The 27872-nt window shown below is 49.1% G+C and overlaps 1 protein-coding gene across 7 annotated transcripts in view; it reads left to right on the top strand.

Annotated features, from left to right (window-relative positions):
- Positions 1–27872, top strand: part of tead3a (TEA domain family member 3 a) — a 346400-nt gene that overhangs the window by 225169 nt on the left and 93359 nt on the right. For all 7 annotated transcript variants that reach the window (XM_072480604.1, XM_072480605.1, XM_072480601.1 and 4 more), the window contains one exon: positions 21363–21427. In XM_072480604.1, coding sequence (XP_072336705.1) covers positions 21363–21427 — 65 coding nt within the window. The remainder of the gene's footprint in view (positions 1–21362; positions 21428–27872) is intronic.

Raw genomic sequence — 27872 nt, 5'->3', positions numbered from 1 at the left:
TCTTGCTCTGCGCGATTCCTCGTTTTTTTTTTTGTTACGAGGGGGGTTATTGTTTGTAAGGGAGAAAAATTGTGTTAAAAACCTTTAATAAATATATATTTTTTAAAAAACCATTGTCTGATCTCTCAGAACTACAGTGTAGTATCTAACACATTTCCCCCCCCCCCCCCCGCCCCCCCGCAGTTCTGATGAAGAGCTAAACAAACTCAAATTGTTAACTCCGTTTTCTCCACTTACTGCCAGAACTGCTGAGATTTTCCACCAATCTCTACATGGCCTTGGTTTATTTTCCATCCAACAGTTTCTCAGTTGTTCAGACAGAAGTGGTCTTGAGATTGCGGGGAATCGGTTTGGGTAGGACTTGGCGCAATTTTTTAAAGACAAGAGTGCGGGGAAGCGAGTGACCCTTACAATTGTAGATGCGATTAGAGAGAGGACAGGCTAAGCTCCAGCCAACTGTGGTTTCTTTTTACAACCTGGAGGAGAGATTTATTTATTGCAAGGACAGAGAGTTTGATGTTAAGATTGGAGAGTGTCAGTGTAGGACCTTCGGAGCCTGTTTTCAATTAGCAGCCATGTATGAGAGATTCGCAAGAATGTGCCTCGTGACACAGACTGTCAGGTTGAGGGTTAATTGTGGTTTATTTTCAGTGCGAGAGGAATTGAAAATGTTTGTGTGTGAATGTGAAATTGATGAGCAATCACAACTGTACACACCCCATAAATTGTAACCGTGCTCTACAAGGCTCTGTTTGCAGCTTCCTGAGCATGCACATGTCCCCTTCCTGAATACTCCCCATATTGATTACCTTATTTCCCACTTCTTTCACTTTGTGGCGATCATTTTTGATCAATGGATATTTAATGGATTCATTTGGTGGATTGGCCATGCTAAGTTGCCCCTTAGTGTCCAAAAGGTTAGGTGGGGTTACTGGGCTACGGGGAAAGTGTGGAGATGTGGTCTTAAGCATGGTGCTCTTTTCAAGGCTGGTTCAGACGATATGGGCCAAATGGCCACCTCCTGCCACTGTAAATTCTTTAAAAAAAAAATTTAAAAAAAATTTAGTGTACCCAATTAATTTTTTCCAATTAAGGGGGGCAATTTAGTGTGGCCAATCCACCTATCCTGCACATCTTTTGTGCTCTAGGGTGCGAAACCCACGCAAACGCGGGAGAATGTGCAAACTCCACCACAGACAGTGACCCAGAGCCGGGATCAAACCTGGGACCCCGGTGCCGTGAGGCAGCCGTGCTAACCACTGCGCCACCGTTGCTGCCCCTGCACTGTATGTAAATTCTATGATTCTATGATGCCTCTGATGGATGACACTGCCAGCATTAGCATGCTCTGTGAGTGCAAAGTCTAGGCAGCGTTCCAATCATCAGACGCAAGACATCAGTAATTCAGACCCCTGAATGGGGAATCATGGCCACGTTGACGAGAAACGTTAGCCACCAGGACACAGACCATTTCCAGTATGTCTATGGCTCACCATGGGTGAGATCTCGAGTTTAAAATCAAACTTTTCTGGGCTGCTGTAGTTCCTTGACAGTCGGCAACATTTACAGATTAGCGTACGCTAAATAAACGGCGGAGTTCACGTTTTCTGATATTGATGATGCCATTGCATTAGTTGTCAGTTGTGACTCAGTGGACAGCGCTGTCATCCCAGAGTCAGAAGTTCGTAGATCAAATCCCCCTTCCGAGCCTTCTGGCTGACATTACATCGCAGTACTATTGAATAATAGGCAGGAATCTCCATTCCGCCGGCAGCTCACCCCCCGCCCCCAGGTTTCCTGGCAGCGTGGGGTGGCCACCATGCAAAATCCCATTGGCACGTGGTGGGAACGGAGAATCCTGCTGCCTGTGAGGGCATGCGACTGAGGAACACGCTGCTTGGCGGACTGGAGAATCCAGCCCAAGTGTCTTTTGGATGCGATGTGAAACTGAGCTATCTGCCCGCTCAGTTGAGTGGTGCAATTTTGAAGAAGAGTAGGTGAGTTCTCCCCCGGTATCTTGCCCATATCCATCTGTCAACCAACGTAATTAAATCACATGATCTGGTCATTTGTCTCATTTTTGCTTTGGGGGGCTTGCTGTTGCTGAATTGGATGTGGCCTGGGCCTTTGCGTCCCTGGTAGCCGGCGAAGGATACTTCTTCAGGGAAGGCTGCGAGGCCCCCAAGCGTGGAATCCTGGATCAGCGATATGGCGGGGTTTATTAAATTGGAGAAATTCGCCTTAAGGGGTTCAGTACAAGGGTTCTTCAGGCGGTGGCAACCGTTTCTAGACTTCCTGGCAGAACGGTAGAAAATGGTCAGCAGCGGCAGCAACCGGGGGGGGGGGGGGGGGGGGGGATGTGGCGCTGCCATAGACGTTACAAAAAAGTACTTAATTGGCTGCAACAGGCTTTGGGATGCCCCGATGTTGTGAAAGGGCGCTACATATTCACTCTTCCATTCATATTCACTCTTCCACTTATGCACTGGTAAAATCCTGTGGTGGTGATGCTTTCCCTCAACCAGAAGCACCACGCTACCCCCCCCCCCCCCCCCCCAACCCCTCCGTCCTCTCTCTCTCTCTCTCTCTCCTCTCTCTCTTCTCTCTCTCTCTCTCTCTCTCTTACTCTCTCTCTCTCTCTCTCTTTCCCCCCCCCCCCCCCCCCCCCCCCGGTTCCACCTTGCTGCAGCTCGTGGAATAAAATGGCTGCTATACTGGCCTCCATAACAGCAATCGCTTTGTTTTGAAGTCAACTGTTGTACGGTGAGCGTTTTTCCATGTTTTTGAGAGACTTGTTACAGCGTGGTTCATTTACCCCTTAATGCTATTTACTGGCTAATAACAAAACACTTGACCAATTGAGCCAGTCCTTTCTGCACTGCTGTTATTATTCAAGCGCTTTGGCTCCACTCAACAAAAGGTTAAAAGCTGGGATTGGCTCCAGTGTCCATCAAGCTGGCGACGTTCAGGAATGTAATATTTCTTGTGCCTGTTACATTTCTGCAGTGGCCAGTCCACCATGCGTTGTGGTGGGGACCGCAGGCTCCGATGTGACAGCGGCGTGTGGGTTCACATTACACCCACTTTGTTGCCTACCCTCCCTAAAGATAAATAAGGATGAGATTTAAAAATAATAATAAACAGCCCTTTTAATTACACAAGCTGAATTGCCAACTGTTTGAGTGTAGACATGGCATCTGTGTGAGTGGCCCTGGCAGCAGGACCTGTAGATATGTGGCACTGCTCCATATTGACTTTTCCTGTCGCTGGGCGTGGATGTTGGATACAGGTCGATGGATTGAGTCTGCTCATCAGGCAGATTCTACCGTCTCCAAGACAAGAGACCTGGAGTTCAAATGCCACTCAAAACTGACAACACTTTGAAGTGTTTTTTTTAAATTCCCCACGTACGGTTTATTTAAAAAAAAAAAACACAGCAAGCTCCCACAAATAAGATCAATGATCGGAAAGCCCCTGACATTCGCCGGTCTTCCCCTCCAAACTCGCCAGCCGTTGGGGTTAAAAAAAATGTTTTCTTGAAGTTTTAACATTTTTATAGACTATACATTCAGTAAGGATAAACGTGCTGGGTACAATGTACATCTCAGTTACCTCTGTGCCAAACCCCCCACCCCCCCCACTTTGACCCCCACCCTCTTCATTTGTTGCTTCAGTGTCCTTTCTTCGGCCCTTCACTGTACAATTGGCAATTATCTGCTATTTAAATGTGCGCGGTGCCCTCCCCGTCTCGCCCCGCCCCCCACTTTTTTTGTCGTTTGGCCTCTCCCCTTTTCCCCCCCCCCCATCCCCCCTCTCCCTATCTTGATTTTGCATTTCCGTGAGGGTTGCTTTTCTTGAGGCTTTGTTCTAGGCCCCTGGTCTCTAGATCGACTGTTTTCCAGCCTCCCTCTACTTATTCCCTAGCCGTCTCTACTCCCCCTTCCTCCCAATCCCTTTCCTGTCTGCTCCCTATGGGCCTGTTGGCTCCTGTGTGTCCCCCCTCCCCCTCCGCTCTATTGGCTGTTGGCTTCAAGCAGGTCCTGGAACAAGTTGGTGTGAATAGCCTCCACACTTTGTGGAATCCATCCTGTGATCCTCAGATGGTGAACTTGATCTTCTCCAGGTGTAGAAATTCTGATAGGCCTGCCAGCCAGTCTACAGCTGTGGATGGTGCTGCTAATCGGCAGTCGAGCTGGATTCTCCGGCGGATGATTAGAGAAGCACAGGCAAAGGCATCGGCCCTCTTCCCCATGGGTAGTTCTGGCTGCTCCGATACCCCGAAGATTGCCACCTTTGGGCACAGCCCCACCCTCAACGCCGCAACCTTGGACATTGCCTCGAAGAAGGCTATCCAGATCCCGACAAGTCTGGGGAATGCCCAGAACATGTGGGCGTGTAGGCCGGGCCTCCCTGGCACCATTCACATTTGTTGCATTGGGTTTTTAAAAACCAGGCGACAGTTGTTTTATTGGCTGTGACTGCATGAAGATCTCTCTGTTCTGTTTCTGTGCGGACAGTGATCTGAAGTGGCTGCTGTGAAAAATCACCAATCCAAATCACAACAATGAAGCAGTAAAGTCTGCCTTTAAAAACTCAGATTAGAGGGGCAGATCGGTCATTTAAGTTTGACAGTCGTTTACAGCGCAGAAGGAGGCCATTGAGTCAATGCTAGCCCTCTGTATCCATGTAGCCTTGAAACTGCCCCCCCCCCCCCCCCCCCCCCCCCCCCCCCCCCCCCCGGGGCCCTCGCCAGTGCCACCACATCTCACTGAAAAACATTACATCTGTGTCTTTTAGTCATTGCACCATCAGCTCGTGGGAGAAGGTTTCTTGACTACTTTATCTAAACCTGTCTGTGGTGGTATGTATTAGGGGTAATACGGTACACCACGTGTCGACAGGCTATTGGTGGAGGGTTGCCAGGTCCTGATAGGATCTGCCACCTACTGGACTCCACCCAGAAATGCCGGTATAAGAACCCAGTTTTTCCCTCCATTTCCCTCAGCAGTTGCATTCTGTAACCACGCTGCTGGGGATAAAGTTCTGCTTAATAAAGCCTTCAATTGACATTATCTCAACCTGCCTTGCGTCATATTGACGGCGCTACACTGTCATAATCTTGTACATCGCTGTCTTTCTTTAAAATTTAGGTTACCCAATTATATTTTTCCAATTAAGGGGCAATTTAGCATGGCCAATCACCAATCCACCTAACCTGCACATCTTTGGGCTGTGGGGGTGAAACACAAGCAAACACGGGGAGAATGTGCAAACTTCACACGGACAGTGACACCAGGGCTGCGATCGAACCCGGGTCCTCGGCGCGGTAGGCAGCAGTGCTAGCCACTGTGCTGCCCTATCTCTGTCAATTCTACACCCAATCTCCCTTTGATCCAAGGAGAGGAATCCCAACTTTTCCAACCTAACCTTGTAGCTAAATTCTTTCACCTCTGGAACCATTTTGTTAAATCTCCTCGCACCGTCCGAAGGACCCGCACATCCTCCCTAAAGTTACTGTTCACTAATCCTCGGGTTTACAAAAGATCATCCGTGGGATCCTCCGCCTCTTCGGCAGCGCACCCCCCCCCCCCCCCCCCCCCAGGATTTCCTGAGGGCGTGGGGGTGGCCACAATGGAAAACCCCATTGGCCAGCTGCGGGAATGAAGAACCCTGCCCCATATTCCTCAACTTTCATCTCGAGATCCAAGTGAAAATTCATAGGTGCGTTCGCTATGTAAACCTTATGCTTGGTTAACCATTTTGTTTTGAAAGCACACTCTTCAACTATCGGTGCCTTCCTTGTTCCTGTAAAAGACATATTGGCAACAACCTGAATGGACTTTGAACTAAGAAAGAGCCATGGGGAGGTTTGACTGGAAACCTCTTCAAAGTGGTAGATTTTAAGGCAGATCTTAAAGGAGGCAAGGAAGCAGGAGACAAGTGGAGAGACTTGGCAGAGGGAATTTCAGAGTGTGGGGACTTGTCAGCAAAAGGACAGCTACCAATGATGACGTGCGGATGTGGGTGAAGGAGTTTGCAGGACTGGAGTGTTTGATAAATGGAGCAAAACGCACAAATGGCCAGAGCCTGACTAACAAGAAGGCAGGGAAACCACAGCTATGGGTTGTAGAGGGTTACAGAGATTTGAGAGCAGTGAGGCCATGGATGGATCTAAGAGGATTTCAGGCGTGGAGGTGTTGGAGAATCAGGATACAATGTAGATCAGCAAGGACAAGGATAATAGGGGAGTAGGATGTCCCAAAGAGTAAGACGCACAAAACATTATTTTGGATGGGCTGATGGGTCAGAGGTTGGTCAAGAGAACACCGGAATAGGTCAGTCTGGAGGCGGCAAAAAACTTGGATGAGTGTTTCAGCAGCAGATGAGCTGTGACGAGAGCTGGGTGATTGGGTGGTGGAAAGTGGGGGTATTTGTACAGAAAGCAGCTTCAAGCAGCCTGAGGATAGAGTTTGGAGTAGGAGCCACGTACCAATGTTTAACGTGGCTGGGTATTAGAGAAGTGATTGACCGTATAGGAGTAGAGTTTGAGGGTGGCTGGGGGCTATGTTGGTGTACAGGTGGAGACCTATCTCACACCTGTAAAAGATTTCATCAAACAACAGCACGGTAAGGGCAGCATTGTAGCACAGTGGTTAGCACAGTTCCCTCACAGCTCCAGGGTCGCAAGTTCGATTCCTGGTTTGGGTCACTGTCTGTGGGGAGTCTGCACGTTCTCCCCGTGTCTGCGTGGGTTTCCTCCAGGTGCTCTGGTTTCCTCCCACAGTCCAAAGATGTGCAGGTTAGGTGGATTGGCCATGATAAATTGCCCTTCGTGTCCAAAAAGGTTAGGTGGGGTTACGGGGATAGGGTGGAGGCGTGGGCTTAAGTAGGGTGCTCTTTCCAAGGGCCGGTGCAGACTGGATGGGCCGAATGGCCTCCTGCACTGTAAATTCTATGAAACAGCTTGTGGATGAAGTGGGGGGGGACAGCTTTTGGGGATTTCAGAATGAGTAGCGTAGGGGTGGGAAGAGAAGCACAGCTACGATTATGGAGATAAGTGTAGAAACAGCGGAGGACAGTCTCACTCAGCAAGTTATTAGAGCTGAGGCATTGGAAGAGGATGACCAATATAAAAGAGTGGTGAGGGAGAACACACCATGGTCCCTGTCATGGAACATGACATTTGTGACAAGGGTTTGAACAGTCCGTGGGTTCTGTGTGGGAATAATAATGATGGTGTTCAAAAAGAAGTGGTGCAAGCTGTTTACCAATGTCAGCTCGCATGGGGACCAGCGAGGAACGTTGGCTGGTCAGCGGTTTAGTGACAATGGGGTCAAAGAGAGCAGGAAGTGGATCTCAAGGATTCAGTACCCTCAAAGAAGAAATTCATAGAAACTAGAAGCAGGAGTCGGCCATTCGGCCCTTTGAGCCTGCACCGGCATTTAATACGATCATCATGATCCATTATCATCCCGCTTTCCCCCAACGCAACTTGATGCCATTAAAATCTAAGTGTTTATCTGTCTCTTTCATGAATTCTTGGCCTCCACAGACTTCTGTGGTAGAAAATTCCACAGGTTCCATTACCCTTCGAATGAAGAAATCTTTCCTCTTTTTAAAAAAAATTTGTTTATTAAGAATTTGTTAACAAAATTTTCAACCATACAAACAAACCCCCCCCCCCCCCATAACAAAAAAGAAAGAAAGCTCGCATAGCAAGACATGAACATGGCAAGTCAATATGGTACAGAACTTTGTACGTTGGATTCCTCCCGTACATGTCAGTTTTCCGGATCATTCATGTGTTTTCTTGCTCAAATGCCCTCCAGAAATCTCCCCCCCCCGGGTTGCTGTCGCTGCTGTCCGACCTTCATCTAACGCTCCGCGAGATAGTCTAGGAACGGTTGCCACCGCCTGTAGAACCCCTGCGCAGACCTCTCAAGGCAAACTTTATCCTCTCCAACTTGATAAACCCTGCCATATCATTTATCCAGGCCTCCACGCTGGGGGTCTTCGCCTCTTTCCACATTAACAAGATCCTTCGCCGGGCTACTAGGGACGCAAAGGCCAGAATGCCGGCCTCTTTCGCCTCCTGCACTCCCGGCTCGTCCACTACTCCAAATAGTGCTAGTCCCCAGCTTGGCTTGACCCGGACTTTCACCACCTTAGATACTGTTCCCGCAACTCCCCTCCAGTGCCGGGCATGACCAAAACATACGGACATGGTTCGCCGGACTTCCTGAGCACCTCCCACATCTGTCCTCCATCCCAAAGAACCTACTCAGCCTCGCCCCCGTCATATGCGCTCTGTGAACTACCTTAAACTGTATCAGGCTAAGCCTGGCACACGAGGAAGAGGAATTAACCCTACTTAGGGCATCAGCCCATAGCCCCTCCTCAATCTGCTCCCCCAGCTCCTTTTCCCATTTACCTTTCAGCTCCTCTACCAAAGCCTCCCCCTCTTCTTTCATCTTCTGGTATATCGCCGACACCTTGCCCTCCCCGACCCATACGCCCGAAATCACCCTGTCTTGAATTCCCTGTGCCGGGAGCAGCGGGAATTCCCTCATCTGCTGCCTCACAAACGCCCTCACTTGCATGTACCTGAAGGCATTTCCCGGGGGTAGTCCAAATTTCTCCTCCAGCGCCCCGAGGCACACAAACGTCCCATCGATGAACAGGTCCCCCATTCTTCTAATCCCTGCACGATGCCAGCTCTGAAACCCCCCGTCCATCCTTCCTGGGACAAACCGATGGTTATCCCTGATCGGGGACCACACCGAGGCTCCCATCGCTCCCCGATGTCGTCTCCACTGCCCCCAGATCTTTAGCGTTGCCGCCACCACCGGGCTCGTGGTGTACCCTGTCGGCGAGAGCGGCAGCGGTGCCGTCACCAGCGCCCCCAGGCTCGTTCCTTTGCAGGACGCCATCTCCAACCTCTTCCACGCCGCCCCCTCTCCCTCCATCACCCACTTACGGATCATCGCCACGTTGGCTGCCCAGTAGTAGCCACCCAAATTCGGCAACGCCAACCCGCCTCTATCTCTGCTACGCTCCAGGAACCCTCGGGGTCTTGTTCGCCCACACAAATCCCATAATGCTCCTGCTCACCCTCTTAAAGAAGGCCTTGGTAATCACAATTGAGAGGCATTGGAATACAAAAAGAAACCTCGGGAGGACCACCATTTTAATCGACTGTACCCTGCCCGCTAGCGAGAGTGGCAACATGTCCCACCTTTTAAAATCCTCCTCCATCTGTTCCACCAGCCGCGTCAAATTCAGTTGGTGCAGTGCCCCCCAGCTCCTTGCTACCTGAATCCCCAAGTAGCGAAAGCTCCTTTCCGCCCTCCTCAACGGTAGGTCGTCTGTCCCTCTTCCCTGATCCCCCGGATGCACCACAAAGAGCTCACTCTTTCCCACATTGAGCTTATAGCCCGAGAAGTCTCCAAACTCCCGTAGGATCTGCATGACCTCAACCATCCCCTCCACTGGATCCGTCACATACAGCAACAGGTTGTCTGCGTACAGCGACACTCGATGTTCCTCTCCCCCTCGGACCACCCCCTTCCATTTCCCCGACTCCCTTAGCGCCATGGCCAAAGGTTCAATTGCTAATGCAAACAGCAGAGGGGACAGGGGGCACACCTGCCTCGTCCCTCGATACAGCCGGAAATACTCCGACCTCCGTCGGTTTGTGACCACACTCGCCACCGGGACTCTATATAGGAGCTTAACCCAACTAATAAACCCTCCCCCGAACCCAAACCTCCTCAACACTTCCCAGAGATACTCCCACTCTACTCGGTCAAAGGCCTCCTCCGCGTCCATGGCTGCTACTATCTCCGCCTCTCCCTCCACCGATGGCATCATTATCACGTTTAGGAGCCTTCGCACATTGGTGTTTAGCTGCCTACCCTTTACGAATCCAGTCTGGTCCTCGGGAATCACCCCCGGGACACAGTCCTCAATCCTCGTAGCCAACATTTTTGCCAGCAGCTTTGCATCTACGTTGAGGAGCGAGATCGGTCGATACGACCCACATTGCAGTGGGTCCTTATCCCGCTTCAGGATCAAAGAGATCGTCGCCTCCGACATTGTCGGGGGTAGGGTCCCCCCCCTCCCTTGCTTCATTGAAGGTCCTTACCAGCAACGGGGCTAACAGGTCTACATACTTCCTATAAAACTCCACCGGGAACCCATCTGGCCCCGGGGCCTTCCCTGTCTGCATGCTCCCCAGTCCTTTAACCAGCTCCTCCACCCCAATTGGCACCCCCAAACCAGCCACCTCCTGCTCCTCAACCCTCGGGAACCTTCGTTGGTCCAAGAATCGACGCCTCCCCTCTTTTCCCGCTGGGGCCGAGGACCTACACAGCTCCTCGTAAAAGGCCTTGAATGCCTCATTCACTTTCACCGCACTCTGCACCGTAGTTCCCCTGCCATCCTTGACTCCACCTATTTCCCTCGCTGCCATCCTCTTACGGTGCTGATGTGCCAGCATCCGACTCGCTTTCTCCCCATATTCATATATCGCCCCCTGTGCCTTCCTCCACTGTGCCTCGGCCTTCCCTGTGGTCAACAGGTCGAACTCCGTCTGGAGACTTCGTCTCTCCCTGAGTAGTCCCTCATCAGGAGCCCCTGCATATCTCCTGTCCACCCTTAAAATCTCCCCCACTAACCTCTCCCATTCCCTACCCTCTTCACCCTATGAGCCTTGATGGAGATTAACTCTCCCCTGACCACCGCCTTCAGCGCCTCCCATACTACTCCCACCTGCACCTCCCCATTATCGTTGGCCTCCAGGTACCTTTCAATGCACCCCCGCACCCTCCCACACACTTCCTCGTCTGCCAGCAGTCCCACATCCAACCGCCACAATGGGCGTTGGTCCCTCTCCTCCCCCAGCTCTAGCTCCACACAATGCGGGACATGGTCTGAAATGGCTATGGCCTAATACTCCGTTCCCTCCGCTTTCGGGATCAATGCCCTGCCCAGAACAAAAAAATCTATCCGGGAGTAGGCCTTATGTACGTGGGAGAAAAAAGAAAATTCTCTGGCCAAAGATCTGGCAAATCTCCACGGATCTACTCCCCCCATCTGATCCATAAACCCCCTGAGCACCTTGGCCGCAGCTGGCCTCTTCCCCGTCCTGGATCTGGAACGATCTAATGCTGGGTCCAACACAGTGTTAAAATCCCCACCTATTATCAAGCTCCCTACCTCCAAGTCTGGAATACGCCCCAACATCCGTTTCATGAATCCAGCATCGTCCCAGTTCGGGGCGTATACATTCACCAATACCACCTCCATCCCCTGCAACCTACCGCTCACCATCACGTATCGGCCTCCATTGTCCACCACTATGTTCTTGGCCTCAAACGACACCCGCTTCCCCACCAGTATTGCCACCCCTCTATTCTTCGCATCCAGCCCCGAGTGGAATACCTGTCCTACCCATCCCTTCCTTAACCTGACCTGATCTGCCACCTTCAGATCTGTCTCCTGAAGCATGACCACGTCTGTCTTCAGTCCCTTTAGGTGCGCGCACACTCGGGCCCTCTTAACCGGCTCCATTTAGGCCTCTCACATTCCACGTGATCAGCCGGATTGGGGGGCTACTCCCCCCTCCCCCGCCGACTAGCCGTCTCCTATCTTAGGCCAGTCCCGTGCCCGCGCCTCCACCCTCCAGTCCCCCAGACGGGGAACCCCCGCCCCGACCATCTCTTCCATTTTCAGTTCCCCCTCGGACAGTGCAACAGCAACCCGATTGCCCCCCCCCCCCCCCCCGCTAGATCCGCATCTAGCACTTTTGCTCCCCCCATATTACTTCTGTGAGTCAGCTGACTTATGCTGACCCCGACTTCCCCTGCCTTCCCGTTGATCTCCCCCGTGTTGGAGTCTATCCTCCTTACCTTCCTCCATTTCCCCCCCCCCCCCCCCCCCACTAGCGCGGGACAAAGCCCGTGCTTTCCTGAGCCAGCCCAGCCCCCTGTGGCGGAGCTCCTATTGCGGCCATTATCCCAGTTCCCCCATCCCCGAGTCTCACCTCCCTCCAGCACCGACGCCCACATTCCCCACTATCTCGCCAACAGAAAAAAATTTTTTTTTTTATCCAGAACTCTACCCACAACCCCATCCATCATCCCATCCATGAAGCATTCTTTACCCATATTTACAACCCCGTATACAACCAACATCCCCCCCCCCCACAACCACATTCCCTCAGTTCGAGTCCAATTTTTCCGTTTGGATAAAGGTCCAAGCCTCTTCTGGCGTTTTGAAATAATGGTGTCGGTCCTGATAAGTGACCCACAGTCGCGCAGGCTGCAGCATGCCGAACCAGACTCTTTTTTTTGTGCAGCACCACCTTGGCCCGGTTGAAGCCAGCTCTCCCCCTTGCCACCGCCGCGCTCCAATCCTGGTATACTCGGATCACCGCATTCTCCCATCTACTGCTCCGCACCTTCTTGGCCCATCTCAGAACACTTTCTTTGTCCGCGAAGCGATGGAACCTTGCCACTATCGCCCTTGGCGGCTCATCAGCCTAGGGTCTCCTCGCCAGGACCCGATGAGCCCCTTCCAGCTCGGGGGGCTCGGAGAGGCCTCCGCACCCATCAGCGAATCGAGCATCGTACTCACATACGCCCCGGCATCAGCTCCCTTCACTCCTTCGGGGAGACCCAGAATCCGGAGATTCTTCCTCCTCGACCTGTTCTCCAGGACCTTGAGTCTCTCGGCCCACCTCCTGTGCGCCGCCTCGTGCCCCTCCATCTTTACCGCCAGGCCCAGGATCTCGTCCTCGTTCTCATTCGTTTTATCCCTCACCTCGCGAAGCTCCACCGCCTGGGCTTTCTGGGTCTCCTTCCGCCCCTCGATCGGCGCCAGCACCTCCTTTTTTAAGCTCCCCCACACAGCGCCTGAGAAACTCCTGCTGGTCCGGCCCCCATGCTGCTCAATCTCCGCCCTCCGCCATCTTGTTTTTCCCCCCTCGTTTTTGCCGCTGCTCCAGAGCCTCTTTCTCCGACGCTCCACCGCTAATCTCCGCCATACAACGTAAGGGGGGGACCTTACTTCACCTTCCGACACGGGATTTAATCAAAACATTTCCGTTGGGGCTCCTCTGGAGAGCCCAAATGTCCGTTATAGCGGGAGCTGCCGAAATGTGCGGCTTAGCTCTGCATCGCCGCAACCGGAAGTCAGTCCTTTCCTCATCAGTCCTAAATGGTCTACACCATACCCTGAGACTGTGTCCCCTGGCTCTCGATTCTCCAACTAGGGAAAACATCCTCCCTGCATCTAGTCTGTCCAACCCTGTTAGAATGTTTACGTTTCAATCCGATCACCTCTCAACCTTCTACATTCCAGTGAATGATGGCCCGGTTGAACTAATCTCACCTCTTAGGACAGTCCAGCCAACCCCTGTACCAGCCTAGTGAACCTCTGCTTCATTCCCTCTTTGGCAAATATAACCTTTCTTGGGTACGGAGGCCAAAACTGCACACAATACTGCAGGTGTGGTCTCATCAAGGCCCTGTATAACTGCAGTAAGACCACCCAACTTTTGAACTCAAATCCTCTTGCAATGAGGGCCAACATACCATTTACCTTCCTCATTGCTCACAGCACCTGCCTCTCCACTTTCACTGACTGGTGTACAAGGACACCCAGATCCCTTTGCACATCCACATTTCCCAATATATCACCATTTAAATAATACTCTTTGTCTCTGTTTTTCACACCAAAGTGTCTAACTTCACATTTAGCCGCTTTGTATTGCATCTGCCATGTATTGACCCACTTACTCAACTTGTCTAAATCACCTTGAAGCCTCCTCACAACTCATAATTCCGGCCAGATTTGTGTCGTCAGCAAACTTGGAAATGTTACATTCGGTTCCCTGATCCAGGTCATTTATATATATATCATGAACAGCTGGGGCCCAAGCACTGATCCCTGTTATACTCCACTAGTCACAGCTGTTGCCCGGAAAAGACCCATTTATTTCCACTGTTTCCCATCTGTCAACCAATTCTTGATCCATGCCAATACATGATCTCAATCCCATGTGCTTTTGTATTACACACTAACCTCTTACGAGGGACCTTGTCAAAAGTCTTCTGAAAGTCCAAATACACCACCTCCACTGATTCCCCCTGATCTATTCTACTGGTTACATCCTCAAAAAGCTCGAGTGGATTTGTTAAGCATGATTTGCCTTTCATAAACCCATGCTGGCTTTGCCCAATCCCGTTAATGCTTTCCAAATGTTCTGTTACCGTGTTGTTTATAATATTCTAGCATCTTCCCAACTACGGATGTCAGGCTGACTGGTCTGTAATTCTCCCTTTTTACTTCCTCTTTTTTTTAAATGGTGGGCTTATCATTGCCACTCTCCAATCTGTAGCTCCAGAGTCTATGGAATTTTGGAAGGTGACCACCAATGCATCCAATATTTCCAGGGTCACTTCCTTTAATACTCTGGGATGTAGATTATCAAGCCCTGGTGATTTGTCAGTCTTTAACCCCGGCGCCATTTTCTTACTCATCCTGATTTCCTTCAATTCTACCTTCTCTCACGAGCCCCGTGGTTCCTTAACATGTCTGGGAAGTTATTTGTGCCCTCTTTTGTGAAGAGTGTGTGTTCAATTCTTCTGCTATTTCTTTCTCCCCATGATAATTTCCTGACTTCTGACTAAGGGACCTACATTTGTGTTTACTAATCTTTTTCTCTTCACATATTTACAGAAGCTTTTATGGTCAGTTTCCATGTTTGCTGCAATTTTACTCTCGTACTCTATTTTCCCCCTCTTGATGAAACGTTTTTTCCTCTTATGCTGAATTCTAAAATCCTCCAACTTGCTGCTTTTTCTGGCAATTTTATGTCTCTTTTTTGAATTTAATATTATCCTTAATTTTTTTTGTAAGCCATGGTTTGTAAGCCATGGTTGAGCCACCTTTCCTCTTTTATTTTTGCACCAGACAGGAATGAATAATTGTTGTAATTCACACAAACATTCTTTAAATATGAGCCATTGCCTATCCACCATCAACCCCTTTAGTAAGATTTCCCAATATATTCTTGCCAATTCACGCCTCAAACCCTCTGTTCCCTTTATTAAGTTTCAGGACCCTAGTTTCGGATTTGGCTGTTTCACACTCCCATCTTAATGAAGAATGCAATCATATTATGGTCGCTCTTCCCCAAGGAACCCCACACAACAAGATTGTTAATTAACTCTTTCTCAATCCACATAAGGGTGAAGCTGGTTCTGGAACACAAGTCTACTTTTGCTGGAATGTTCTCAGGGCCCATAGACTTTGCGGTATCCAGTGCCTTCAGCCATTTCTTGAGGGGCTGGTTTAGCACGGCTAATGAGCTGGCTTTTCAAGCAGACAAGGCAGGCCAGCAGCACTGTTCAATTCCCGCACCAGCCTCCCCGAACAGGCGCCGGAATGTGGCGACTAGGGGCTTTTCACAGTAACTTCATTTGAAGCTTACTGGTGACGAGCGATTTTCATTTCATTTTTCATTTCATTGCATAGTACCCAGCCATGGGGAACGTATACAGTAGCTGCACCCACTTCACAAATTTCGGCCAAACACAAATCTCCCAAGAATCTCAAGCAAATATTACCACTCTACACTGGTCAAAGGCCTTTTCCGCATCCTTTGACACGATCACCTCTGGCATTCGCCCTTCCGAATAGGTTATCACTACATTTAGTAACCTCCTGATATTACTGGAGAGCCGCTTCACCTTCACGCACTCCATCTGATTCTCTGAAACCACTTCTGGCACACACTCCTCCAACAGCTTGACCAAGACCTTTACGTCCGTATTCAGCAACGAGATGGGACTATAAGACCCACACTCCATCAGGTCCTTCTCTTTCTTTGCAATCAGCGAGATGGACCCCTGCGCCAGAGTAACTGGTAACTCCGTCCTCCCCATTACTTCATTGGACATACTCAGAAGATGGAGAGCCAACTCTGCTGCAAATGGTTTGTAAACCTGCCGCAAATTATTTCTTAACTTCCGGGAAGTCGTCCGTCCCCGGCGCCTTTCCCGCCTGCATCTCCAATTCTTCCTGAAACCCCAGTGGCTCCTCCAATGCCTGCTGCTTCCCCATCTCCAACTCCGGGAATTCCAACCCGTTCAGGAGCAGATCCATACCTGTCTCTTCACCTGCAGACTCGGCCCTATACAGCGCTCGATAGAAGGTCTCAAACACCTCATTAATTCTCTCCGGCTCTGACACCACCAACGCCGCCACCCCTGCTGCCCTTACCTGCACAATTTCCCTGAATGCTGCCTGTCGCCGCAACTGATGGGCAAGCAGACGACTTGCCTTCTCCCCATTTTCGTATTACACCCCGTGTGCCCGTCATAGCTGCCCCACCACCTTCCTTATTGTCAAGGAAGCCCTGTCGCTTCCTTCTTTCCACCAGTAACTCTCTAGTGGGGGCCCCACAATACCTCCTATCCACCTCTACTATCTCATCCAGCAACCTTTGCCTCTCCTCCTTCTCAGTCCTATCTCTGTGGGCCTTAAACAACATGATTTCCCCCATACCACTCGGAGCCTCCCGAAATATGGCCGTTGAGCTCTTCACACAATTCTTGACCACCCTGCCACCTTATCACAGAACTCCTTATTCGGCAACAGTGCCGAATCCAACCTTCACCTCGATCTCTGCACCCGCCACGACCTAAGCCTAACGTCCAAGAGATGCGGTGTGTGGTACCAGATCACGATCCCCGCGTACTCCCTCCCCACAACCCCCGATAACACCACCTTGTCCATCACGAAAAAGGCAATAAGCCGGATGAACATGCGAGAAGGAGTACGCCCTCTCCCCTGCTTGCCTAACTCTCCACAGGTCTACCATCCCCATCTGATCCATAAACTCCACTAACTCCCTCGCCATTCCCGACCTCCCTTTCACTTGGAACTCGATCTGTCTATCCTAGGCTCCAGTCTATCCTAGGCTCCATTACACAAATAAAATCCCCGCCCATAATCAATTGGTGAGAGTCCAGGTCTGGAATAGCTCCTAAAAGCTTCTTCACAAACTCAACATCGTCCCAGTTGGGCACTTGCACATTCACCAACGCTCCCACTAACACCCCACTAACTATCACAAACTACCTCCTGGGTCCCACACCTCCCTCGCCACAAACACCGTTTTCTTGCTGAACAAGATCGTCACCCCCCTCGGCTTCGAGTCAAACCCCGAGTGGAACGTTTATCCCACCCACCCCTTCCTCAGCCACATCTGGTCCTTCAGCCGCAATTGCATTTCTTGCGGGAAAATCATCTGTCCTTAAACACCCAGGACTGTTTGACTGGCCCAGTCGACCCACGGACGTTCCACGCCACAAATCTTACCCGAGGTTTCTGCCTCCCCGCTCCCCTAAAATCCGCCATCATTACCCAACTCCGACTTTACCCAGTGGCCCTTTCCCCTCTCTAAACCGCGCCCATCCAAGATGGCCACCCCCTCCGTCCTCCCTCAAATCCGTCCACCATACCAACCATGTTGCATCCGAAAGACAGCAACTCCGACAGTGCAGCACTCCTCTGCATTGGGCCGGGGCTGTCAGCTCTGATCATGTGCTCAGGTTCTGGAGTGGGACTTGAACCCACGATCTTCTGAAATCCGAGGTAGAAATGTTACTGACTAAGCCACGGTTGACACCTGTAGAGGATATGTAAGCTTAAAAGCAAAGGCAGTTCAAAATAGGTGAGCTAACCACTGTTTGATTGGGCAGGGCACGGTGTTTAGACTGGTGCTCACTGTCAGGAGGCCAAACCAATTAATGCTGACTGTTCCGTCACCAGCTCCTTTCTGCTCTCAAATTACAGCTCCTGTGCTATTGATGAATGCTCAGTTTATCATGTAGTATACACCACCAGAAACACCGTATAACAGTAGACTATGCTTGAAATAACAACACAACAGCCAGCCTTCTGGAACTGAGAAGGAAGTAACTGCTCCAGAACACCTGGAAGTCCAATTGCCTCATCTCCAAGCTATTTGGACAGGAAGGTTTTCTCGGGTTTGCTTCAGAGTCGGACCATTTGAAACTCTGCTGGTCCACGCAGACTCGCTGTAACTGGCCAAACACCGTCTCCTAAAGCCATTAGAGGACTGGTTTGGAACATTAACATTTCCCTTTTCCTCTCTAGACTGGCAGCCAGAAGCTCCTGCCATAGATGCCTCTGTTCTTTGCTGGATTGCACGGCAAGAAACATTAGGATTAGTTAACCTAAATTACTCCTGTTCAGCCACTGATCATTCCGTACCAAAACACGTGATGTGATTTTGAAAATGGTGGTATCTGTGATCAGTGAGAGGTGACAACAACCGAGCTGCAGCAAAATGCATCTAAATGCAAATTTCTGCTGACTGGACCCAATTATGGCAGTGAGAACTGATTATCATTATCATAGAATCATAGAATTTACAGTGCAGAAGGAGGCCATTCGGCCCATCGAGTCTGCACCGGCCCTTGGAAAGAGCACCTCACCCAAGCCCACACCTCCACCCTATCCATGTAATCCAGTAGCCCCACCCAACCTTTTGTTTGGACACTAAGGGGCAATTTAGCATGGCCAATCCACCTAACCTGCACATCTTTGGACTGTGGGAGGAAACCGGAGCACCCGGAGGAAACCCACGCAGACACTGGGAGAACGTGCAGATTCCACACAGACAGTGACCCAAACCGGAATGGAACCTGAGACCCTGGAGCTGTGAAGCAACTGTGCTAACCATTGTGCTACTGTGATGCCCTTCAAAAGGCTTCTCTTATTAATATCACTCTTCCAAAGATTTTGGCTGGGATTTTCCAGTTGTGCCACAGACGGGCATTGTTGTGGGTGGGATGGGACCATTTGGAGAGGGGCTTTCCAAATATTCCTGTCACGCCCACAACGATGCCCATCAGTGGCAGGACTGGAAAATCCTGCCCTTTGTATTCATTGAATGTTAGCTGATTGTTGCTGAGTACATTTTAATTTATCCAATTTTCTGCAGATTTAGGACTGGAAGTCCAAATTCTAACCCCGTTGTGTTAGAGCCCTTCCTTTTGATTTCCCTTTGCTCCCATTTCTTTTGTTTTATTATTTTTGGTCTGTGGACTCGTGACCGGAATGTGCCTTTTAAGCAGTGGACTTAAGCTGAGGCAGCCTGCTAGTCAGGACGGTGTGTTCCAGGATTTGGTCTTTGGAGAGAGGAAAGTCTCTTTGGCACCGAGGGAATCTTAAGAACCAGCTTTGGAAGAAATTGGTTCGATTGGCTTGCTGGCAGTCTGTGGGTTGGCCAGGGACAGTGTTCTGGCGGGTAACAGTTAGTAATTGGTTCCTGCAGGATGCTTCTGAAAGCAGAACTAGGGGGCATAGCCTCAAAATAAGGGGAAGTAGATTTAGGACTGACCTTAGAAGGAACTTCTTCACCCAAAGGGTTGTGAATCTATGGAATTCCTTGCCCAGTGAAGCAGTTGAGGCTCCTTCAGTAAATGTTTTTAAGATACAGATAGATAGTTTTTTGAAGAATAAAGGGATTAAGGGTTATGGTGTTGGGGCCAGAAAGTGGAGCTGAGTCCACAAAAGATCAGCCATGATCTCATTGAATGGCTGAACAGGCTCGAGGGGCCAGATGGCCTACTCCTGCTCCTAGTTCTCTTGTTCCTATGAGAGAGCTGGACAAAATTGTTTATACCTTGAATGAAGAAGAAACACTCTCGCTCTCTCTCAACCAAAGATTGGCACATTTTTACTATATATTCGTGATGATCCTGAATTTACAAAGCAAGTAGACAGCCTTGTGAAGAAAACCCTCTTGAGCTTAGAAGGATCATAGAATCATGAATTTACAATGTAGAAGGAGGCCATTCGGCCCATTGAGTCTGCACCGGCCCTTGGAAAGAGCATCCTACTTAAGCCCAGGCTTCTACCCTATCCCAGTGACCCTTTTTTTTTTTTACATTTAGAGTACCCAATTATGTTTTTTACCAATTAAGGGGCAATTTAGTGTGGCCAATCCACCTACCCTGCACATCTTTGGGTTGTGGGGGTGAAACCCATGCAGACACGGGGGAAAATGTGCAAACGCCACAAGGACAGTGACCCGGGGCTGGGATCGAACCTGGGTCCTCCGCGCCGGAGGCAGTAGTGTCAACCACTGCTCCACCGTGGCACCCCGTAACCCGACCTAACCTTTTGGACACTAAGGGGCAATTTAGCATGGCCTATCCACCTAACCTGCACATCTTTGGACTGTGGGAGGAAACCGGAGCACCCGGAGGAAACCCATGCAGACACAGGGAGAATGTGCAGACTCCACACAGTCACCTGAGGCCGGAATTGAACCTGGGACCCTGGAACTGTGAGGCAGCCGTGCTAACCACCAGAAGCAGAGTATCAAAGCAAGAGCTTTACCTCCTGAAAGACTTTAACTGTGATCATCATCGTGGATCAGAGATCTTTACCCATTTTACTTTATAATATTTTGTGTGTGTGTGTATAGAGTGGGGTGGGTTGGAAAGGGAGGGAGGGCTCAGAAAGGAGTATTAGGTAGTCAGTTAGATTTTTTTTATCAGTTTCATTATATTACTGTTAAATAATGGAAGGTTCTTTGTGTTTTACATTTACAAATTTGGTGACTGTAGTTTGTTGGGCTAATTTCTCTTGTGTTGTGACTCCATCCGGTGTCAAGGGTGGCTGGAATTGACTGTCCCCTAGCCCAGGGGGATGTCACAGCTGCTAGTCTTGGTGGTGTTTCAGAGTCAGCAGTTTCCCTAACAAAGTAATATTATTGTCGATCCAATATGACTGGAGGATACAGGTTTATTTTCATTAAGAGGAAATAAACCTGCCAAACCTCAAACAGGTTGAACCCAAGCACATGGGATAGCTTGGAAACCCTTGCTGAGCTGTGTCTTAATCCCAACAGTTTAGGGCACCAAACTCCAGAAAGATAGATGTTGCATGTGAATGCTCGACCCTAAAAGAGCTGTGGCCATAAACATGTATCTGATTCGGCTTGTCAGGACAGTGAGGGTTGGTCGCTTTTTGGGCAATAGAGGAGGGCGCCCAAGTATGATGCAGGCCTCGCCCAATCTCTGCCTTGTCCAAAGCCAATCACTGGGTAGTAACCCCAGACTGGGAACCCTGGTCAACTTGTCACCCTTCTACGCAGATTGTCTCTGCAATTTGGTGACTTTTAGGTGGCCTTTGAAGGTGGGACGCAGGGTTATTGTGTTGAGTCAGTTTGTTTCTGCTGTTTGTTGCATTTGCATTTGACAACAATGGAGATGATTTAAGGATTTGATTTAATTTTGTTTTTCTAATTCCGATAGGCCGCAATGAGTTGATCGCGAGATACATCAAGCTACGGACCGGCAAAACACGTACAAGGAAACAGGTAAAGCTGGCCTGGGAAGCTTTGCTTTGGGGCATAAAGGGGTGGCTTGTGCTGAAACATGGCTGCTGCTGCTTCAAGGCTGGCATGGTGAATGGGCAATGGGCAGCGTGGTGGGTAACGAGAGGCAGAGGCACTTTGTTGAGATACTTGCCGCAAACACTTAAATGTCATTTGTAAGGAAAGAACTGTCGTCCTTTAATAGTTAATTATTCCAAGGTTGACCAGGTGGGATAGGAGTGATTGGCCAAATAGTCTACCTTCTCTCGGAGTAATATTCTGACATGTCCGGTCAGGGGAGCTTAGACATAAACTTTAATGAATCCTACTCTACTTACTCCTGATGCACTATTTCCTGCAGGTCACTTCCTCAGAAACCTACAAAGCGAGTACGAGATTTATTTTTTACTTGGGAATGGGGTTGTGTGATTATTTTTTTCCTCGGATGTGGCAATTGTTGGGAAGACAGCATTTGTTGCCCATCCCAAATCATCCTTTAAATGAATGGCTTGCCCACTTCAGAGGGCAGTTAAGAGTCAACCACACTGATGCATGTCTGGAGTGACTTGTAGGCCGGAGCAGGTAAGGACAGCAGATTTCCTTCCTTAAAGGACATTAATAAATCAGATGGGTTTTTACGACAATCGATGGTTGTTGTTATGATCACCATTACTGAGACTAGCTTTTAATTCCAGATTTATTTATCAAATTTAAATTTCATCAGCTGCTGTGTTGAGGTTCGAGCCAAAGTCCCCAGAGTGTTAGCCAGGGCCTCTGGATTAGTAGTCCAGTCACTACAGGGCATCATGGTGCCACAGTGGTTAGCACTGCTGCCTCATAGCGCTAGATACCTGAAGTGTTGAGTACTCTGCTACGCAGATGAACCAACACGGTTGCAAATGGTACAACGCAGTTTTATTTCAAACATCTATTTACACTGGTAAACTGTTTACTGAGGTTCGATCATGACCCTTGATTCTGTGGACCTATTCCTAATTCTATCTTCTAGTGGCACTCAGCACATGGTAGATGTCTGAGTGACTTGCAATGAGCTCTGTGTCCTGAGCCGTCTCCTGTTCGAGTGCCCAGGAAGTGTTGTGTTCCCTGTTTTGTACTGTGTATGCTCTTGCCTGTGCTTGGCTGTCGTGTTGTGTGTTGATTGGTCCGTTGATCTGTCCATCAGTATGTATGTATGTATGTGCTATGATGTTTACCTGAATATCATGACAATACCAGGGTTCCATTCCGACTTTAGGTGACTTTGTGGAGTATTTACATTCTCCCATGTCTGTGTGGGTTTCCTCCGGTGCTCCGGCTTCCTCCCACAGTCCAAAGATGTGCAGGTTAGGTGGATTGGCCATGCTAAATTGTCCCTTAGTGTTGAAAGGTCAGATGGGGGTTACAGGGTTATGGGGATAGGGCAGAGGTATGAGCCTTGTTAGGGTGCTCTTTCAGAGAGTCAGTGCAGACTCAATGGGCCAAATGGTCTCCTTCTGCACTGTAGGGATTCTATGGATACACAACCATCTCCCCTCCAGGGCTATCAAGATTAGAATTACACTCCAATTCAGGCAGCCGGTGTCCGCATTAGAAGTCCCAGATCAGGTACAGCATTGGCCAAATACTGTAAAGCTCCCTCTAGCGTGCTTGTAACCCCATTCCAGAACTTCCCCTATTTCTGGTACCATCTTTGCAATTCCTACACCATCTTCAAGCCTGTCTGTGTGGCATTGCCAATACAGGTGTTGGATGTTACGTCTTATGCTTGGAGCTTGAATGAGACTGTGCTAATGTTTGTTGCATATTGGACCCATGTAGCTGTAAGTCAGAGAAGACCATCAGCTATTCAGGCTAAAAATTATTGTGATGGTTAATTCTTTTTCTGGAACACGAAGAATGATCAAACTGGAAAAAAACCTCAAACAATTGGGGGATTGAGAAAATGGATAGAGAAGCAGGGATTACAAGGGGTGCAGGACTATTAGTAGGTTCAGGGTGAGCTCCTTTCTTGTAGTTTAAGGCCAAATTAATTGGACCACGCCTGATAATCGCATGCAGGTGCACGTCCAATCTAACCACCCAATTCCTTGCTGATGAACAAATTTAATTCCGTCTGTAGCGAGGAACGTTTTCCTGAGGTGGGGGAGTTCAGAATGAGTTGGTATAGGCTTCAAGTTAGAGCGAGGCAATTCAGGGGTGATGTCACTCCTCAAAGTAGTGGAAATGTGCGACACGGCGACACAGTGGTTAGCACTGCTGTCTCACAGCGCCAGGGACCTGGGTTCAATTCCGGCATTGGGTGACTGTGTGGAGTTTGCATGTTCTCCCTGTGTCTGCGTGGGTTTCCTCCGGTTTCCACCCACAGTCTAAAGATGCGCAGGTTAGGTGGATTGGCCATGCTTAAAATTGTCCCTTAGTGTCCAAAGGTTAGGTGGGGGTTACGGGAATATGGCAGGGGAGTGGGCCTAGGTTAGGGTGTTCTTTTGGAGGGTCAGTGCACTCGATGGGCTGAATGGCCTCCTGTTTTATTCCAATTTAATACTGAAAATGCCAAATCACAGCAAATATTGAAATATTTTTCAAATCGGTATATATTTTTAAAAACACACTTTAAGAAAGAATTTAAGTCCCATTGTCTAGGCTACAGATTTTTTTTATTCCCCCCCCCAAATTATTTCCCTCCCTCTCCTGAAGGGACAGACTGTATGGCATGTTCTGCTGTCGAACTGTAATTTTGTAAAAATCCCAATAGATGAGCAGTGAGGCAGCAGAGTGAAACGTCTCCTCCCAAATTCTGGATTTGGAATCCAACTGGGAGACGATGAATTAAGCTTCTGTTCTCTGACCATAGACCACAACTGGCAAGGGAGGCAGAACGCAGGAGGATCAGTGCACTGGATAACAATCTCCTGTTGCCATTTGGTGCTTTATTGGAGTACCATGTCTCGTCATTGAGAGGTGACAACTATTATTCGACGGTTCAAACTTAAACAAATGGACACCAACAGGCCGGCCGCTGTACGGTTCCCAGTGCAAGTCTATAGAATTCCACAGATTAACCTTGACACCAGGCGGAGCTCAGAAGCACCACTACTGACCGAACTGGCTCAACCCTAAAGGACATAGCTGCTGGACTGGGACTGTGGCAGGTGGGGAAGAAACCACAAGAAGGAAAATCCTACCTGACCTCATCCTCGCAAATGTAACTGTCGCAGATGCATCTGTCCATGACCGTATTGGTGACCACTTCAGAGTCATTACGGAGACCAAGTTCTGTCTTCACATTGAGGTACCCTCCCATCGTGTAGCAGGTCATTACCTCCGAGCTAGATGGGAATGATTCTGAACAGATCTAGCAGCTCAAAACTGAGCATCCATGAGGTGCTGTGGGCCATCAGCAGCAGCAGCAGAATTGTACTTGACCACAATCTGTAACCTCCTGGTTCGGCATATCCCCCACTCTACATTATCATCAAGCCCGGGGAGCAACCCTCGTTCAATGAGGAGTGCAGGAGGGAAAGCCAGGAGCAGCACCAGCCTTAATGCAAAATAAGTTGTCAAACTGATGATGCTACAACACAGGACGAATGTATGCTAAACAGCAGAAGCAGCATTGAGTTGAACGATCCCACGGCCAATGAGTCAGAACTGATCTCTGCAGTCTTGTCACATCCAGTTATAAATGATGGGCAATTAAGCAGCTAACCTGTATAACCTCCTCCTTTGGAGGAGGCTCCAGAAACATCCCGAATCTCAAAGATGAGGGAGGCCAGCACATTAGTGCAAAGGTTAATTGCAAAAGTATTCAGCCAGAAGTGCTGAGTCGCCAATCGAGCTCCATCTTCTCCTGAGGTCCCCAGAATCACAGGTGCCAGTCTTCAGCCAATTCACTCCTTCATGAAATGAAGATTGCTTATTGTCACAAGTAGGCTTCAAACAAAGTTACTGTGAAAAGCCCCTAGTCGCCACATTCCAGCGCCTGTTCGGGGAGGCTGGTGCGGGAATTGAACCGTGCTGCTGGTCTGCCTTGTCTGCTTTAAAAGCCAGCTCTTTAGCCCTGTGCTAAACCAGCTCCTCAAGAAATGGCTGAAGGCACTGGATACCGCAAAGGCTATGGGCCCTGAGAACATTCCAGCAAAAGTAGACTTGTGTTCCAGAACCAGCTTCACCCTTAGTCAAGCTGTTCCAGAGACGGTGTGGAAAAATGCCCCAGTATGTCCTACCCCATCCAGCTCATTATTGCCCCATCTGTTTACTCTCGATAATCAGCAAAGTGATGGAAGAAGCCATCGACGGTGCTATCAAGCAACACTTACTCAGCAATAATCTGCTTACTAATGCTCAGTTTGGTTTTGCAGGGTCACTCAGCTCCATAATTTCATTGTAAGCTTGGTCTAATCATGGACAAAAGAGCTTAATTCCGGAGGTAAAGTGAGTGATTGTCCTCGACACCAAGGCAGCATGGGGAGGTGGGAAACTGTTCATTATTGAGAGTCATACCGAGCACAAAGATAATTGTGCTTGCTGGAGGCCCAACAACGTCTCTACTTCCCACGGAAGCTAAAGAAATCTGGCATGTCTGCATTGACTCTCACAAATTTATACAGATCTGCAATAGAGAGCATCCTATCTGGCTGCATCACAGCTTGGTATGGCAACTGCGTGGTCCAAGATCGCAAGAAACTGCAGAGTGTGGTGAACTCGGTCCAGTGCATCACACAAGCTTTCCACCCCCCATGATTCTGTATACACCTCCCACTGCCTCAGGAAGACAGACAGCATTATCAGAGACCCTCCCACCCAGCCATTGCCTTCTTCCAGACCCTTCCATCAGGCAGAAGGTAGACGCCTGAAGACCCGCACATCCAGACATAGGAACAGTTTCTTCCCCACAGCCAACAAGACTCAACGACTCCCCCTCGGAGGTAGGTGGATTGGCCATGCTAAATTGCCCCTCGGACTGATCTGTTCCCTGTAAGAACACTATTCACAACGCCCTATGCTGCTCTTTTCATGTATTTGCTTTGTTTGGCCCCTTGTTCCGCACTGTAACCAATCACTGTTTGTCGATGTACCATTTGTCAATGTTCTCTGTTGATTATTCTCTTTGTCTACTATGTACGTACTGTGAACATTCCCTCGGCCGCAGAAAAATACTTTTCTCTGTACCGGTACATGTGACTAAATCAAATCAAATCTAAGCCTCAGGAAATCACTGTAGGAATTCCTCAGAGTAATGTCTTTGACCTAGCCACCTCGAGCTTCGTCATCAATGGCCTTCCCTCCCATCAAAAGGTCAAAAACGTGGATGTGGGATGTTCGCTGATTGTTCAGCATTATTTGTAACTTCTCAGATATTCACGCAGCACCTGCTCACATGAATCAAGATCTGGACAACATTCAGGTTTGGGCTGCGAAGTCACGGGTATCATTCATTTTTTTTAAATTTAGAGTACTCAATTCATTTTTTCCAATTAAGGGGCAATTTAGCATGGCCAATCCACCTACATTGCACATCTTTGGGTTGTGGGGTGAAACCCACTCAAACATGGGGAGAATGTGCAAACTCCACACGGACAGTGAACCAGAGCCGTAATTGAACCTGGGACCTCAGTGCCGTGAGGCAGCAATGCTACCGTGCTGCCCAATGGGTATCATTCATGCCATTAAAGTGCCAGGCAATGATCATCTCCAACAAAAGAGAATCTAGCCATTTCCCCATGACATTCAACAGCATTACCATTGCTGAATCCACCACTATCAACATATTTTAGGGGTTACCGTTAACCAGAAGCTGAACTGGGCCAGCGATATAAATACTCTGGCTCCAAGTGCAGGTCAGAGATTGTGCATTCTGTGGTGAATAACTCACCCCCTGACTCCCCAAAGCTTGTCCACCATCTACAAGTCACAAATCAGGAGTGTAATGGAATACCCTCCATTTGTCTGGATGACTGCAGCTCCAACAACACTCAAAACTCAACACCATCCAGGAGAGAGCTTGATCAATGTCCCATTCTCTGCTTTAAATATTAACTCTCTTCATCACTGGCACACAGTGGCAGCAATGTGTACCATTTACATGGTGACCAAGGTATTCCACTATTTCATTCATCATCCTCTGCATATTATCGAAAAAGGTTTACCAAATACTTTCTGGAAAAAATTACTACGAAAATAATTTTAATTTGTTTCCACTGGTCGGGGAAAGCAGAACTAGGGGGCATAGCCTCAAAATAAGGGGAAGTAGATTTAGGACCGAGTTTAGGAGGAACTTCTTCACCCAAAGGGTTGTGAATCTCTGGAATTCCTTGCCCAGTAAAGCAGTTGAGGCTCCTTCTTTAAACGTTTTTAAGGAAAAGATAGATACCTTTCTAAAGAATACAGGGATTCGGGGATATGGTGTACGGGCCGGAGAGTGGAGCTGAGTCCACAAAGATCAGCCATG

This window comes from Scyliorhinus torazame, chromosome 17 (genome assembly GCF_047496885.1).
Source record: "Scyliorhinus torazame isolate Kashiwa2021f chromosome 17, sScyTor2.1, whole genome shotgun sequence".
In the NCBI taxonomy this organism is placed as follows: domain Eukaryota; kingdom Metazoa; phylum Chordata; class Chondrichthyes; order Carcharhiniformes; family Scyliorhinidae; genus Scyliorhinus; species Scyliorhinus torazame.
Note: the sequence above shows the minus strand (reverse complement) of the source record. Positions and strands in the feature narration are given on the sequence as shown.